General features: G+C 45.3%; 1 protein-coding gene across 1 annotated transcript in view; it reads left to right on the top strand.

Annotated features, from left to right (window-relative positions):
- The window catches only part of NUGGC (nuclear GTPase, germinal center associated), a 1,233,257-nt gene that overhangs the window by 1,048,501 nt on the left and 166,162 nt on the right, over nt 1-18,594 (top strand). Inside the window, exons 24-25 of the mRNA XM_086966431.1 lie at nt 9,778-9,811; nt 10,663-10,800. Coding sequence (XP_086822557.1) covers nt 9,778-9,811; nt 10,663-10,800 — 172 coding nt within the window. The remainder of the gene's footprint in view (nt 1-9,777; nt 9,812-10,662; nt 10,801-18,594) is intronic.

The raw sequence follows: 18,594 nt of genomic DNA, 5'->3' as shown, positions 1-18,594 counted from the left end.
AATACAAGAGCCGCAATGCAACTGATGTTTTATTTGGGTTCCCCGGATGTATGTTACCGTGTGGCCACTTATATCCTAAAATGTATGTGGCAAAGAAAATCTATAATAATATGATTATTTTGCACTAGCGTTTTTGCACATATCCCTGTTGAAAACTAACTGCTGCTATAACGTTTATAGTGATAAAATATTTACTGCACTTTACATCTAACTGCTGCTATAACATCTATAGTGATAAAATATTCTACTGCACTTTATATTTATTTGATATGTCAATAGCACTTTGCACACAGTACGTCTTCCAAATTTTAGCACCTTACATCTGCACTTTTTTTGTACTTACCTACTGTGTAATAATTGTTGCTAGGGTGATTAAATTCAAATGTCACATTCTAATGTGGAATTTGCTTTTTTGCACTAGAGTCTTTGCATATGCGTTTTTTGCACAGATATCTATTGTAAATAAAATTGCTGCTATAATGACTATATTGACAAAATAACCTTTTGCCCTTTTGCACTTTATATTTATAGTTATTGACATGTTTATAGCAATAGCACTTTATGTATATAATAGGTTCTTTGAATTCTTGTCCTTTACACTTACCAACTGTATAATATTTGCTGTTAGAATATATAGAGTAATTAATCCTAACCTAGCTCCCTAATGTGATTCTGTTGTACTACAAATTGAACCAAAAAAGTGTGGTATGGATAATGCTGTTATTTTAAATGTTTTATCATTTAATTCACATGAATATAAACCTGAAACTGTATTTATGTGTTGCTATATGGTTGTACTTGTACAAACCGAATAAAGCATTTTGAAATTGAAATGGTCTGGAGAAGCTCACAGAGGCGGCATGCCTTTGAAGCTTCCCCCTGCCCACCCTGGGGGAGGAGACCTAACACCTCATCCAGGATGTGCATTGTTGCAGGCCCAGGAGAGCGGGGGCTCTCCTACCCAGGGGTCCAGCAACATGTCTGTTGTGTGGCAGCCTCTACAGCCACTCAGCCAGACTTGGATTGTAAGTTAGGTTTTCAGGGGGCATCTCTAAGATGCCCTCTGGTGCATTTTACATAATATCTCACACTGGCATTAGTGCAGGTTTAATGTGCTGAAACGTTTGGTACCAAACTTGTCAGCCTTCAGTGTAGCCATTATGGTACTGTGGAGTTTGTAATAACAACCTCCCATCACCATATACTCCATGGCATCACTGCACTTACAATGTGGAGAAGCGTGGCTCAATGGTTAGAGCGGCAGACCCTGATGCAGAGGTCTGGCCCGGGACAAGGGTTCAATTCCCGCCTCGGCGGCTGTTGGACTCAATTTCCCCGGACCTGATAATTCTCGCCTCGGTGCCTAGTCTAATCATGGGTCCCACTCTGTGACTCTGGGCAATAGCTTGCTTAATCTCCACAACGGCCCCAGCAGCGCTGTGGATGCCTGGCTTCACCTTGGGGGTGCCCAGGAGTGGACATTTCACAGGAAAGCCAGGATGGGTTCCACAGCGGTATGAATACAGCGCTACGAGGCCTCCGGGTAGAAGTGCGCTATATAAAATACACTACACTACATCTACTTAAGTAGTTTGGGGGCACAGGGCTCATGCACCTGTGCCCACACCACTGGCATAGGGCACCCAGCTAGAGGGGTGACTGATGTATGCCAAGGCAGTGGGTTTGTGGGCATGACATACAGGGATTTGTGCCATGTTGACTCTTTTGTTTAGTTCTGTACCTAGGCAATCACCCTGCCAAAGGCAGTGTGTGGGTACCCAGGTACAGGGCCCCTAAGGGTGGCACAATCAGTGCTGCAGCCCTAAGGGGTCTTCTCTGGTCACCATGACCTGGGTACCTAGGATACCATTTACTAAGGGCTGATAGGTGGCTAGAGATGCCAATTGGGTTTTGTTTCAACACAGTTTTTAGGGAAGGAACACAGGCCCTGGGCACCTGGTTGGCAGGAGCCCAGGGCACACTAAGTCAAAGCACATCAGCAATTCAGAAAATAGTGGGGGCATACCAAGGCAAGAAAGATGGCACTTTCTCACACCAAAGCTGGAAAATCTGTGTTGAAGAAAGCTAAAGCCCACTAATTGAGAGCCTTGTCCACTTCGACTGCTCTGTTCCCAGACATCCCACTGGAGAAGATTTGCCGTGCTGCCATGTAGAACAGCACTTATGCCTGGAATCAATCCAGTTTAGTGACACCACTGTGGGACAGGTGGTACCTCGACATGTATTCAATAAGGTGAGCTTCTTTAAGTAGAGGCCTCCTTTTCTCTTTATATTCAAACTGTTAAATGTTCCTAATGTTGACATTTGACTACTTGACCATTTTCTCAATTTCACGTATTTAATACAACGCCTTAACATCTATTGTTGCCATATTTTCGAGTTTTTTCAGTGATGGTACCATTTTCCTGAGCGCTATGGAGGATAGTTTGTATCGAAAATACCTCACACAAGACAATCAGAGTAGCCCCACCTTATACATGGTACCAAAGGTACATAAGGATTTGAACAAACCACCCTGTCGTCCTATCGTGTCCACAAAGAAAAGCCTTCACGAACCAGTGGGTAAATTCCTAGATAAATACATGCAACCTTTAGTATTGAAATCGCTATCATACATCAGAGACTCCACTGACTTTTTGATCAAACTCCATCATATAAAAACCCAAGAGGATATAGTGATGGCAACAATAGATGTTAAGGCGTTGTATACGTCGATACCTCACAAAGAGGGACTAGAAGCGATTGAGCAAGCTTTACTGAACAGTATGTACCCACAGGATCTACAAATCTTCTTAATGGAACTAATGGAGTTTACCCTCATGAACAGTTATTTCACATACAACAACAGATGGTTCATTCAGCGAAGTGGAACTTCAATGGGCAATTGCGCCGTTCCGGTGTATGCAAATCTGTACCTGGCATCATTCGAGGAACAATACATTTATCACAACCAAGCATGGGCAACTCAACTCCTCTTGTATGTGAGATTAATAGATTACATTTTCATGATATGGAAAGGTGATGTTGAATCTTTAGTTACTCAACTAGAAGTATTGAATCAAAGAAACTACCGCATTAGTTTCACGTGGCAAACCAATCATAAGTGCATTCTTGATGTGGAAATAACCAGAGAGGGAAATCTATTCCGCACGAATTTGTACCGTAAGACAACAGACAGGAACAATCTTCTCAAATACGAAAGTCATCATCCTCAACCCCTCAAAACTCACTTACCCTACTCTCAGTTTCTCAGGGTCAGGAGAGTGGTCTCAGACACACAAGAATGCCAAAAATAAATGAAATTCATGGAGCGTAGATTTCTGGATACGGGATATCCAGCTATCACCATCAAAACAGCGCTTAGGAGGGCTCTACAAAAAACCAAGAGAAGAACTACTTATCGATAAGCACAAACGAGCAGAGAATAGAATTACGTGCGTCAGTAAAAAATTTTACGTGAGGCCACAGTTCACCAAAATCACAAAGAGACACTGGCAAGTGTTAAAATTGGACACAGATTTCAAAGGAGTATTCGATAAGAAACCACTATTCGCCCATACCAGGGGCCGGAATTTGGGAGAAATGTTAAGACAGAAAAGAACCATCCGTTATGACCACATTCAGAGGAACCATACCATGTATGAACTGTAGTAACTGTCATAACATAATAAAAGGCAATACAATCTCCCACCCCATGAAGGGACACAAAATTCTTATAAAAGTGAACGCAACATGTGACACCATGAACTCAATATACATGTTGAAGTGCCCATGCGGGTCAGTCTACGTGGGACACACCGAAAGAAAATGTAAAACAAGATTAACAGAACACAAGAGTAACATAAGAACCAGTTCGCAGAAATCAACAGTGGCCACACATTTTCTTGAAAAACGACACCACATTAACCAATTGCGAGCTTGCATATTGGAAGTAGTTCCCAAAGTAGAGGGTCCGATAAACAAGAAGAACTTACTAAAGCGTTAGAATTACTGGATTTATCATCTGAACAGTCATAAGCCAAATGGACTTAACGATTGCGTTGAATTTCTATGTTACTTATAACAGACTGATTGTCAGCATTGAACTGTACTCAATATGTTATTTGTTATTTTTGGCTTTTACAAGACTATTAATACTCGTTGTTGATATGGTAACTGGCGGCAGCACGCGTTGAACGAATCACACCGTTCATTTAACACACAGAGACAGAGAATCGGCAGTCAATAAAGTTAGATGAAAAAAAGAGCCACTCCCAAGTCCCACGCGCGTAACGTGCTTAGCGTAAATGCCCGGCTCAAACCGGCTTTTGTAACACTAACCCCACAAGCAGTTCGAGGAGGATAGACGCCGTGTTAGAACTAGTTGCAAGGTAAGATGAACCACGTTAACAAAGTGCGTTCAACAGTAGCAATTTGGCAAGCAAATAGGCGGCGCATCTGATTTATAGGGTAATAATCATCACGAAAGCTGTTTGACTATAGTGAGAGAACATTGGCACTAGAACCAAGTGTTAGACTTCCGATAGTAGGAGGGTTGCATATAAACTAATCTAGAAAGCTAGTATGTATAGCTACAGATGAAATTAGCATGCGCGCAAACAGTTTATTTTGATTTAAACAAGGATATACAGAGTATTGGGTATTAAGTATGCTTATTATACAGAGTATTGGGTATTAAGTATGCTTATTTGTATGTTCTAGATTTTCCCTGACGAAGGTTCAAGGGGCACCGAAATGCATTGGAACAACAAGGAATGTTTGTAAACGGATTTTAATATGTGATTGAAAACATATGTGGAAGAAAACAATGAAATCGAATCGCACAATAAAAACATGAATTGCACAAAGGAATTTTTTCACGTTAATTCTTGCTGAATATTGTTCAGCACCAACTGCAGTGCCATGGGTGAGAGGCCTATGGACCAGTAGGTCTGCTACATTTAGAAGTATTCAATTACACCCCAGGAGGAGAGTGATACCCTCGAGCACGCCCAAAAGACAGTAATCAACTCAAGGCGGTGCACATCCTGACACTTAAAGCCAGTGATGTAAGACCTGCCATACGTGATCCGTTAGAGGGGCAATTGTTGGATGTTTTACTTTGTGCTGTCCTTAACCCGGCATGGACTGGCAGTTAGCCTCTCTGTGCTGTCTTTATCGCGGCAAGGACTTACCGTTGGAACTATTAAAAGTTTATTTGGCTGCCCTTTTGCATTCAAACAATAATGGAGCTTAGAGGGAATACGGAAAGGGTCGCCCTCCACTCACAGTCAATAATATACAATGAGACCCAATCCAAATAGCGAGCAAATGTATCAGTGACAAATGGGGGGTCAAATACATCCCACTCCCCACTACTCTCTTATCCACATTATAATGAGATAATGCACTGTGCTCTGCCTTGTTTAAAATATCTGTTCTCCAAGACAACACAACAGAACGAAACGCTCAGAGTGACCCAAATCGTAGTGGTTCACAACAGTCCACACCACACATTGGACCTTACTCTAAATAGAGGAAAAATGTGCGAGAAGCAAGTGACCCCTCACGGAAACACCACCAAGCGGGGTAACTGGTATGCAATTTCCAGACAGGCCCCTGTCTCATCATCGGTGGTCACTCGCTCCTCGGGGAAATAAAGGTGATAGGAAAGAAGACGTGTCCAAAACAAACAACGTATAAAGTGCTACAGTGAAGTGCAGAAAACTCTGCTAGTGACAAACACACACAAACATAATGGTAGAGTGCCTAAAACCACACACAACACACCAATCCCTTATCCACTTTTATTCGTAGGGTGGTGATTGCGTGCTCTTGATTATTAAAAAGGCTGGTAGCTAGTCATGCATACCATTACCTACAGTGCCGACATGTTTCACTGCTGTATAGCGTAGAGCAGTTTCATCAGGGCTGCACTCAAGTGCTGCCACATCACTCTTTTTGGACACTCAGTTCTGTAACGTGCTGTCAATGGAGAACAGGTACGTAGTTAAAAACATGTAGACTCAGGCTGGCCAGAGGTATACTATGAAGGTATGTACAGAGTGGTAGTGTGAGGAATATTTACCCAGGAGCAGCAAAGCTTTGCATACCAGCCACTCCGGTATGCTTTTGATTTTCGCGCCTTGGGCTAAATGTAGTATGTTTGAGCCCGCTGGCTCCGCGTAGCCTCACATGCTCAGATTGAAGCGGGTCACGATCGTTACTAGTAACTTTCAGTTCGCTCTAGCTGTATTATTGTGGACCTGTGGGTCGCTGTGGTTGGTGCGCTGCATCATGGTATTTACAACCAGCGCCCAAGTGGTGGACCTTCACTAGGGGGTTCAACCCTTGTCAGTAGTTTGTGAGATCAGCGTTAAGCGTGTATGTCACTTTGTGCTCAGTCTGGAGCACAGGTGTAATATATATGAGGTGCTACGTGGCACAACAGCACAAGGGAAACTACAACTGTGTATTTGTTTCTTCCATTTCACAGATAAAATATTTTTATCACAAATCAAGGGGCACACTTACGTCGGAAGTATCTAGGGTCCCCATTTGATACCGGAGTGGCTGGTATGCAAAGCTTTGCTGCTCCTGGGTAAATATTCCTCACACTACCACTCTGTACATACCTTCATAGTATACCTCTGGCCAGCCTGAGTCTACATGTTTTTAACTACGTACCTGTTCTCCATTGACAGCACGTTACAGAACTGAGTGTCCAAAAAGAGTGATGTGGCAGCACTTGAGTGCAGCCCTGATGAAACTGCTCTACGCTATACAGCAGTGAAACATGTCGGCACTGTAGGTAATGGTATGCATGACTAGCTACCAGCCTTTTTAATAATCAAGAGCACGCAATCACCACCCTACGAATAAAAGTGGATAAGGGATTGGTGTGTTGTGTGTGGTTTTAGGCACTCTACCATTATGTTTGTGTGTGTTTGTCACTAGCAGAGTTTTCTGCACTTCACTGTAGCACTTTATACGTTGTTTGTTTTGGACACGTCTTCTTTCCTATCACCTTTATTTCCCCGAGGAGCGAGTGACCACCGATGATGAGACAGGGGCCTGTCTGGAAATTGCATACCAGTTACCCCGCTTGGTGGTGTTTCCGTGAGGGGTCACTTGCTTCTCGCACATTTTTCCTCTATTTAGAGTAAGGTCCAATGTGTGGTGTGGACTGTTGTGAACCACTACGATTTGGGTCACTCTGAGCGTTTCGTTCTGTTGTGTTGTCTTGGAGAACAGATATTTTAAACAAGGCAGAGCACAGTGCATTATCTCATTATAATGTGTATAAGAGAGTAGTGGGGAGTGGGATGTATTTGACCCCCCATTTGTCACTGATACATTTGCCCTTTTGCATTAACAAGACCAACTGTTGTCCTTATTTAAATCGCCTGTTTTGAAGGATTTTCTTAATGGTCTGGCCAGTATGTTTCCACCAAAATCTTTGGTGATGTCACCCTGGGACCTTAATTTGGACCTTACCTTCCTGATGTGTTCCCCATTAGAGCTGATGCACAACTAGCCTTTGCATCTGCCTCTCAAAGCAATCTCCTTCATAGTGATAATGTCAGTTCGTTCTGTGACTGAGCTATATCCTCAGTTCACCCACATACACCACTATTACCCAGACAAACTGATGGTGCAGACTAGGGTCACATTTTTGCTGACAGTTGTATTGCTCTTTCATGTCAGACAATCCATCACACTTGCAGCATTCTTCCACCACCTTGCCCCTTGAAAGAGGGTGAGAGGCTCCATGCATGGAAGCCAAAATAGCTTTGGCCTTTTACATCAATCTTACCAAGGATCTTCGGTTAGAGTAGACTAACAACTCTTATTGGGGTTTGCTGGGACAAAGAAGGGTTACGAAAATAAAGACAAAATCATGGGGGATAGTCCCAAGTATAGAAATCTGCTACACAATGGTCAAGAAGCAGCCTCTGGATGGTCTGAGGGCTCCTTCAACTAGAACAAAGGCTACTACCACTGTTGGCTTGTGGATTTCCTTTTCTGGGCAGCTGTCGGGCCACGCTGTGGGTGTTAATCCATACGTTCACGAAGCACTGCTGACTTGATAGCCAGTTCCAGATGGAAGATATTTTTTCCTTGGGAGGTACTGCTTTGGTATCCATTCACAAGGCAAGACATCTGCAGTAAACTATCCATCAGAAGAACAACTTACTATCTGTAATGCTCTTTCTGGTGGCTAGTCTCTCTAGCTGCAGAATCCTTCCCAAACTCCCTCCTCCTCATTCTGTTGAATTAACTATATTCGTCAGCCATAAAAAGATAACAATTTAGACATCTGCACACTGTCATATCTGGTCATTAAGAAAGCTCTGCGTCGGCCTGGACAAAGTTAAAGATGGACAGTGTTGTGCATGTATGGTGCATATATGTGGGTACCGCATCACATCTGGGACGGGACGAAATCAACGTAAAATCACAAGATGCTACTTATTAGCGCACAGGAGTAATTTTGAGGACATTCTTAGGAGCCATTCTGGCGCCTGGTAGATATTCACAAGGTGAGGAGTCTCCAGTTAGATAAAGTGTCCACCAGAAAGATTTTTCCCCAAGGTTTAGTATTGTATTGTTGACGTTCCTGAAGGTGAAATGTGGAAAGAGAAGACCATATTCTATACAAATTTGATGACGTGCTTTTGCTGGGAGGGGCTGCTGATACGTCTCCCTGTGCACTCCCATTTGGTAGAAGGTGGAGGTGAAGGGTGGGAGTGCGGTCTCTGTTGTTCAGAATGATGGGCAAGCCAACCTTTTTTCCTTCTCCTGATCACTGTTCAGCGTGGTAGTCTGCAGATGTTAGCCATGTGCAGAAAGCTCCCCCCTTGTCTTTCTGTTTGTACTCCAGGCTGGATACTACCATACTGTGAGGAGCATCACTTTACACAAGGGCAGTGTATGGAGAGCAGCCTGGAAAGGGCCCTTGAAAGAAGAATCACCCCTAACTGATTCTGAAAATGCTGATAGCATGTAGACATTTCCTGTCTGTTTGCATGTGTAAAATTAGGGCAAACTACCCACTTACAATTCTACATTCTTTTTGACCTAGAAAAGGAGAGCACCTTAGAGCACTCCTGGGAGGTGCTGTGTAACCAGTGCTGGTGTCTGCCCAACATCCAACTTCCCAGAGTTGAGGCGACATCACCTGAAGTCTTACTTTGCTGGCAGAAGCTATTCTTCTGACTTGAAGCTGACTTGTAGAGCTTTGTAGCCATCCTGCATGGTAAGGGAAGGGAGAGGCCCTACCAAACTTGCAGTGTGTGTGACTTTACAGGGAAAGGCATTAGCAGTGTGACCCCAATGCTGTTAGCATTTGTCATGAGGAGGCTGACGAGGGCTGTGCGCCAGTCTCTCTAGGCCGGAATCAAGGATCTGTGGCCGACCTCGTTGCCGTGCCAAGACGTGCAGCTGCAGCAAACAGCACTGTGGTGGCCAAGGAGTGTTCCTGTTTTTTCTCTTTTTGCAGTGTTATATACCCATTGCATAAACTATTGTATAACATTATTGTCCTCCTTCATACCTTCAGTGTAAAGTATCCTCACATGTTTGGGCAATATCAATACCTAAATATATAACATTGATAGATTAGCAGGGGTTCATTGCAGAACTTGCACAAACCTTCAGCGTGTGGATGCAAGATATGACCTGTACATAAACCTTTTGATTATTAAGTGTGAAAAAATATATTCTTCACAATGCTGAATGCTTGTAGCTGATTTTACATCATTTTTTTTCCTGAAGGTCTCCGTGAATGGAATCGCACTCACTCGATATGGTAAGTAGTACTGTAGTGGTGTTCTATGCAGGTCGCTATTTTCTCTGTTTGTATTTTCTCGCATCTATGGGTGCATTACATTATTTAGTTTTAAGTGAATGTAACCGAGTAAGTATTCTTGCTGTTTGTGCTGCTCCAGTTTGAATGCCCGCAAACAAGTGTATCTGGGTAAAATATGGGTGCTGGGTGCAGCTGTGGAGAATATCTTTAACTGAGAATCAAACTATCGAAAAGAGGACTGCAATGTGGCAAAATGCAAGGCTAAAGAAAGGCATGGTTAACAATCTAGTCACCAATCTTAAATATTTACCACATTGCACTGTAGGGAGGGCAGGTCATGGAAAAACATCAATCAACCAACTCAGAGGAGTGGGTTCACAGATAAGAAAGGATTTGACAGGCTCCTCTTTTGTAAAGCAAAGATCTATCCTTCACATGGCACTTTCATAGGTTTGGGGTAGCTGACACCAGATGTTATTTCCAGTTAGGCAACTCTTGTTATTTCCAACAGGACTTCTTCCTCTGAAGTTTCGCCTGCTGCAGGACACACTATGATCAAAAGCTTTGCTTACTTCTGTTCTTCCCTTTTCGCCAGAGTTGTGTGAATTGTTTTAGTCTACAGGCCAGAGGGAAGAGTCACCAGTACAAGCGGCTTGTGCTTGGCAGGATCTATCATGCAGTTGTCAGATACACTGGCAGGATCATTTATAGTTTAGGAAAGTACAGAGAAACTTTGTGTATAACTTGCCTTTAGTTTTAGTCTGCCTGGTGTGTTGTATAGTTCACCCTGTTGGACTCCTACATAGTGGCTTGAGGTTCTAATGCTTTCATTTCAATTCTGCTTCTTGAAGATGGCGCACAATTGTCCCTCCTCTTCAGCAGTGTTCTTCACTGTGAAGTTTGCCTACCGCTCTACTACCTCATCCTTCACATTTCAGCTGAAGAGTCTCGCAGTACGTTCCGTCTCTGGATTAAGAATTACTGCCCAGGTAATGCATGATGCGTGTTACTCCATATTTGAGCTGTGACATCTACTCCTTGCAGCAAATAAAAGCCAGTGCACTCTCTGTTGCTGAAACTGGTTATATGCATGTTTCTAGCATGTAAACAAATTTCTCCATTATGTGAGTTTCATTATAAACTTTAAAATGCATATTTACATGTGTGGGAATCGTGATTACAGTATAAATGTATTCATTTTTTGAAATTGATTGTGATGAAAATATACCAATAGGGCATCATTTACTTGTACGTTTTAAATTCGAAAATTAAAACCAATGTGTCACCTAAAAGTTCACCTACTAAGAAGCAACACAAACTCAGTCTTTCGTTTTTCTGAGGTTGAAACATTGTGTACCTTTATTCTAATGGATACGACTAACTACAGATTCCTAACCTTTTGAATAGTCCCTGGCGCCAGATTTGATACAGAGATTTTTCCCTGCAATTCCTCGTGCGCTAGTAGGTGGCTCTGTGTGGCTCCATGATTGCTCCCTACCTTCCCAGAGTGACGTTGGTGCCACATATAACTGCCACTTCAGTGCATCGAAGTCCGTTCTATTCTTTCTACATGTTCCGATGTGGATCGGTAGCTCACTTCCTCTGTCTCCTGAAAGAAAACTTTTTCTAGTCTCCAAGCAACATGTCTCTCCCTAAAACAGCATTTAAACCCTGCAAGGACTGCCATAAACAGATATCCAGTGACGGAACTTCACACGTTTGTCTCTGGTGCCCACATGACACAAAATTGTGACAACTGCGTTATCATAAATCTGAAGGCCATCCAGGATCACGAGGCTAAGCTCTTTGTAGTTGAGCGTCGCAGGAAGGCTAGTCAAAGTTGAGGACTCTTGTTACCAAGGCCATTCCTAGAGACGTCTACATCCCGCTCCAAATTTTCAGATAAAACACAATAATTTAAAACATGACTCCCCACAACTCATCGGGAGAAATCGTGTGAACGTCAGTATCTCGATTTCCCCACGAAACCGATCCCCAAGCTAGTTCTGATGCAGCCCAAGTTCCCGAGGCCTTTGACAATACCACAACAGCTATAGGCCATCAAGGAGGCGATGTTGTAAATTTTTCTGGTTCTCTTCCAGATCCATCTGGGTTGCCTTTGGGCCCTTTGGATCCTAGGAGGCATCCATTTGTGTAAACGCTGGCATATCACAGACGTAAATTGTGCCTCTCAACACTGCTCCAGGGCCCACCCTAGCTTTGGTGGCAGCGCTCACTGGCTTCTCAAATAGTAACAGGACCCATGCCGGTCCCCCACACATTGATGCTGGTAGCAACACCAGAGGAAGAATCCATAGTCCTGTCGGTTTTTAAAGCGAATCCACGGCAGCCTCTGCCAATGTTGCTCGAATTTCATCCTCAACCCCAGTCGAACTCTGAAGATACGCTTCCACTACCACAATGCTTTTAAGACCCAGAGCCACACAATAACAAATTGCAATCGTATGATGAGGAGAATCTGTTTTTGGACCTGCAAGAAGCCAGTGGCCTTGACACTTCTCCTGAATCTGGCCTCAATTCTCTACCTGGCTTCTCTACGGAAGTATCTGCTTTCTTTGCGTTGGTCATTAGAAATACGGCAGAAGTTCTCCAGCTCTTTTCAGTGGAAGTATACCAAATGTTCTTGCGGAGGTGCTGCAGCCAGGTCAAACCCCTCCCCATTAAGTAGGCCCTCACAGACTTCCTTTGGGGCACATGGGCAAAGCCATGATAATAGTTCATCCACTTTCCCCCACTCCCTTCTGATAACAGACAAATTGCCAGCGGACACAACCCAGCTACGGGACCGATCTTTCCTCCTCCAGCACACAACACCAGAGAGCCTCGTGGTTCAAGCCTCCAGTAGCAGGCTAAACACTAATGCATTTAGGACTACCCTTCCAGACAGCGGCAAAATGTGTGATACCTTACCAGACAGTGGCAAAATGCACGAGGGCAATCAGGAAGCGGATGTCCTCCTCTGCCAGCCTCTCTGTCTGATCCTTAACAAATCCCGGAGAATTATTTACACATGGGACTTTTTGCCTACAGTCCTGGACAATCCTCGTGTTAATCTCCAACAAATAATACAAGTTGTCGAGATATGGTGAAGTATGTAATTTTGTCGGGAAAGGACACTACTAAGATGGATTGTAGGTCGACATGTTTCTGCAGTTGGTGTAGAGTCAAACGATCTCATCCTGCTTCATCAGGACCTTAACATAATGCTACTGCTTAGTGTGGAGAAAGTGAAGAAAAACAAATGAAATTCATATCACCTGGAGTTAGTAGTGTCCTTGTTGTGAAAAATTACATATATATATAATGTTATCCGTTGTCCTCGATCTGAATATGACAACAAATACAGGATTGTTTACTTAGAAGAAACTACTGACCAAAAAAACATTGGCAAATGTAATTTTTCACAACAATTGATTGTTTTATGAACTATGGCCATTAACTGTGTGTCTCTCTTTGTTTGTGTGTCCACTGTTATTGTATGACCACCTGGATCATCTACATGGACGCACTCCAGGTGATATGAATTTCATTTATTTTTCTACACTTTCTCCACACTAAGCAGTAGCATTATGTTACGGTCCTGATGAAGCAGGATGAGATCGTTTGACTCTACACCATCTGCAGAAACATGTCGACCTACAATCCATCTTAGTAGTCATTTGTTGAACACTACTTTGCACTGTTTTTAGGTTTTGACTGGCCATGCGCTTTGCGCATGTGCCAAAAAACCTCTTGAGTTGTGTGTGTGGCTTTGGGTCGGCCCTCGTCATTGATTGGCTGGCTCCGTAAACGGAGCCTTGCCATTGGACGAGGGGCCTGTCCGTCAATGCCGGACCAGACACGGGGGCGTTCCCGACATTCTTTGGCTTTTGGCGACGTCACGCTACGTCAGCCAAAAGCCCGCCAAAAGCCCTCGGGAACGCCCCCGAATCTGGTAAGGCACTAATGGCACCCCGAGCGCTCTGCCGCCTCCTACTACGGCGGCCCCCCTGATTGACGCCGCTGCCCGGGGCCGTGAATAACTTTAGGACCTCGCCGGGGCACAGGAGAGCAATAACGAAGGAGCTGCCCTCCCATTGGCTGAGGCGGTCGAGCCCCCTCAGTGCCGCCGCGCTAGGAGTGGTTCTCGAGCCGCCCACGTCATCGCTGGAGCCGCGCATCCATTGGCTACAGCCTCGAAGAAGGAAGAGCAATAACGAAGGAGCTGCCCTCCCATTGGCTGAGGCGGTCGAGCCCCCTCACTGCCGCCGCGCTAGGAGTGGTTCTCGAGCCGCCCACGTCATCGCTGGAGCCGCGCATCCATTGGCTACAGCCTCGAAGAAGGACCAACAGCGATCACCTTTACAGAAGGAGCGCTCCGACATCACACACAATGGCGGCGGCTGGGCTGTTGGTAAATGCAGATGGTGCCCGGTGGGGTGGTGCTGCTGCGCACCGGGCCAGTAGGACTGTGAACTGGAGGGGTGCTCCGGAGCGAATTGCTGCCTGGTAGGTACGTAGTGTTTAAAATTTGACCGTGAACGTTTGCGGAGGGGCATTCCTTGTGTACGGCGGCCGTCGGCTCCTGTCTGGAGGCCTGGTGTGCACAGTGAGGGAGGGTCGCCGTGTCCTTGACCCTCCCTGTGCCTGGCTACCCTTTGCCCCTCCCTCGGCTGATGTGCCCCGAAGCCGCTCCATCTGCTGCCGGAGCCCCCAGTGTCTGATGCGCTATCCGTCTGGTACTCTTCCCCCCTCCCCCCCCCCCCTCCCTCCCAGCCTAGTCTGTTATCGTTTGATCCATTTCGAACAGAAGACAAACTCGTCCTGCATGAAGGCACTGAACTAGGCCCGTCTGGTAGCGTCTGCCGTAGGTCTGTGAGGTGAAAGGTCCGAGTGCTGACTGATGTCGACGTCTAAACCCACAGGGTTACGGAGGGTTCAAGAACGACCATTGTCACCTTCAGCCACGGCAAGGGCCCCTCCCGTGAGGCGAGGCTGAAAACAGGCACACAGGCAGCATCTGAATGCAGGGAGGCTTAATCCCAGAAGAAAAAGAGCAAGGCAAATAGGCCGTGTTTGTCTACAGCGTCCTGTCCCCAATGTGTCGCTTTGTTATGCATGTGTTCATGGAAATGGAAAGTGGGACTCGCAAATCAACAGGAGGGCACGGAGAGCCACTCGACATGGGCTCAGTCAGACTATGAGAAACGGAGAGAGGTCTGAGATGCATCGGAGCGAACTGTAAACAAAAAAACCAAATCATCGCTTCCGCCCTTGGCTACAAGGTATCGGTGCAATCTACAGAACGGAGGCCGCTTTATAGCTGGTTTGGTATGTTTTTGAGCTTTCGAAGTGTGTTATTTGTCTAATATTACCATTCTATCCTGATACTTTTTCTAAAGCATTCAGAATCCTCTAGAGCCTCGATCGGCCCTTTACGAAATTACAAATCAACCATACTACATTATGGCATATGCGCTCAAGGGGCTGAAACATTACATTTGGGAATTCCTGTCAACACGTTCTTCAAATTAAGGATTGTTCCCCATCTTTTAGGTCTGCCTGAAGAGTGCCCAAGCTCCCAAATGAGCTCTTCCTACCGATAACACAATTGTACAAGTGACAGTTACACAGAGTACATCTGCAGTATTGTTTGCATGAATTAACATTATTTATTGTCATGCATATACAGGTACCTGTAGCAAATCTGCCTTTTCAACTTGTCCATCCTCGATTTTTCTGCACCATGGTTATGCGTGATTTAAGACGCCATGCACTCACCTACTGCTAAACAGTTTTTAAGTGCCTGTGCTTCCCCTGGAAATCAGGTCCCGTATACTTGGAACTCCCTATTGAGTATTTATTTATTCCCTTCTAGCCTACTATAATTAAAACTAAAGCGCATCTATGACAAGGAAAGTAAAATGTAATGAGTGCACCACTCAAAGATATGAAAAAATACAGGTCTGCTAGAAGCACTACTGGGTTTTGGCTGGGCTGCAGTTTAAATGCATTGCAGTGAATGCATGGAAGATGCAAGTTTTATTCATGTAGGAATAGCATATTTAAGTATATTCTTAAGTCACCCTAAAGTTTGCCTCGTAATCCCACAGGGCAGGGTGCTAATATATAAAAAAAAATAGGGCACATTATACAGTGGAGTTCTAATGCCCTGACAGTTAAATAAAAACCATAAGCTATTTCATAGTGTAGGCAAGCCTTGACCTTTCCATAAGAAGTTTAATTATAATTAATATCTTTACTTCCATCTCTATTTAGGAAAGAGATAGACAAATGATTCAACAGTATTTCCTGCTTAGTTGTGAAGACCTGATCTAATGATGAAATCAGACTTTTGATAACTTCGAAAAGTAGCTTAGTAATAATGTAATTTAAGCAGAAGGGCCTTAACACCAGTTCAGGCACTCTTCACACCACTAGAGCTGCAATACGCATCCTTGGCCAAATGAGTTAACAAACCTGGATCAGAAGACAATGGCTGTCCTTTGGGCCCAGGAAAGGTCTGTGGGTGTTAAGTGCCAACCATTTAGCAGAGTGGATATCTGGAAGTGGGCTGGACCAATTGTCAGCACAAAGGGGCCGTTTAACAGTACCTCTTGACTTGGGGATGCCATCTCCTATTTCATGCACAGGATACTTCTGGGCAGCCACGGTAGGAGGGAAGCACAGTTTTAACCCAGTCATGCCTGTATTACCACCTTGTTCTTTATCAGAGCGTGTCAGGCATCATCACACGAGGAAAAACCAAGCTCTTCCCCTCCAAAAACTGCATTTTCTGGGTTGCATTACTACTCAAAACGCTGGAATAGTCAGACTGAGGCGTACACTCGACTTGCTCATGTATGAAATATTCCACGGAGTGTTATTTACAATTAATCCTACAGAACGTATTTTGCACAAACATTCAGGATAACCACGAAATTACAGATATTTTTACCCAAGCTTTGTCAAGAGCGGTTGTACACTATTGCCTTTCATTAATGCATGAACAATCAGTCTAGCAACACTTTATCTCTGAAGGACGTGAAACATCAAAGGTAGCAACATGCAATTATAGGCCATTACCGGCACTTGCGGGAGTCACGACACAGCCACTTGTGCTGATGAACCCGGGTCTGAAGGGCTGGAGGTGGCGGATTGAGACTAGGAGTGGGGAGGCCTGGATAACCCCTTGCATGGAAATGGGGGCAGCTGTGTGGTGACAGACAGACTAGCACACGCCGCCTCTTCCACGGTCCACCCCAGACACTCGGATATTCGGACCCCGGAGACCCACAGCCTGCAGCCCGATGGACCAGTGACGGATTGTCCCGAAGAGAATCGGCCCGTAACACAGCTGCGAGAAGAGGGAAGAAAAGAGATAAGTGTCGGCACTTGCACCTCTCACCATGAAGTGCATCCTGGGGCGCGCCCTGGCCTTCCAGCTGGCCCTCTGCGTGTGCCTGGCCCAACAACAGCGTGAGTTTGTCTACTGTGTGCTCTCACTCCGGGGTGGGGGGGCACTCATTCAGGGGCGCACCTAGGGTGCCAGGGGCCCTAAAGCAAGTAAGGGGGGATGGGGTCCCGTCCTCTGGTTCGGTAGTTAAAAAAAAAAACACTTTAATTGGGATTAAGTGGGGCAGTCACGCCCATGGGCCTCGGTGTCACTGCACCTGCTGCTCTCAGTGATAGCAACGCCAGTTTGGCGACCCCATGCTCACTTAATATCGTCTCTGCTGCCCGGATGCCCACCGGAAGAAACAGGAGACCCTGCTGTTTGGGTAGTAAAATATAAATAATCAGGGTTCAGTGTCCCCTCGCGACTCTGGCCCTGGTGTCACTGCACCTGCTGCACCATCAATATCTACGCCTCTGTCTATCCAGCCCCGGGGCTGTCGCTCCTCTGCTCAGTCACTGTAGGCGCTACTGTCATAGGGTGTCCGCCTCATTCCATGTCATGGCAGTCACTGTTTACATTCCTCTGCTGTCATGACATCGTAATGTATTCTGGGAGTTACAGTCCGGATTTGCTTCAATTGAAGAAATGAGTTGTTCGGAACTGATGCCTGGTATTTGAGGGTGATAAGTTCATGACTGGAAACCGTGTCCGTGATGACGTAGATTGAGGTGGTCTCCCTGACGGTCATATCACAGGGGTCGTCACAACTCTGTCAATCAGGGATGTCACTGCTTGAGCTGGCACCAGTCTCTGCTGTCACTAGAGCTTGTGTGTTTTCCCTATGCTGAATCTTGGTACTTGACGTGCGCACCCGTGGGCCCTCGCTGCTGTTTGTCTGCCCACAGGTGCCATCACTGCTTGGTGCCGTCTCAGTTCTTTCAAGGGTGTCTACTCTGACTCGGCTCTCACCACAGTCACTGTTCTGCCCACACAATGGAAATTGCCTTCTTTCTACTTGCACCCATGACCTCTTTTTACTTCCTTTCCACCCCAGGGCTGTCACCGGCTGCCTCTACGGTCCCCTCACACTCAGGGTTGTCACTGCTGTTCGTTCACACCCAAAGCTGCGTGTGTTTTCCGCTGACACTCACTGTTAAGTTCAGTCACTGCACTGTGCTCACTGCGGGGTTCTGCCGGTCTTGTTCGTGTGGTTGACTCTGCTTTCCTTATCTCGGCGTTGTCACTAGTGTCCGTTCACACGTGGGCAGTGGCTGCTGTTTTTCACACTCAGGTCAGGTGGTTGACTCATATTGTATTGCAGCATTTATATAGCGCTTATATGGGGCGCTGAAACGCTTCCCTCATGAGTCGCATGCTACACGGT

The sequence above is a fragment of the Lissotriton vulgaris genome, chromosome 4_1, assembly GCF_964263255.1.
Source record: "Lissotriton vulgaris chromosome 4_1, aLisVul1.2, whole genome shotgun sequence".
NCBI lineage: Eukaryota > Metazoa > Chordata > Amphibia > Caudata > Salamandridae > Lissotriton > Lissotriton vulgaris.
This window is presented reverse-complemented; position numbering and strand designations above follow the sequence as displayed.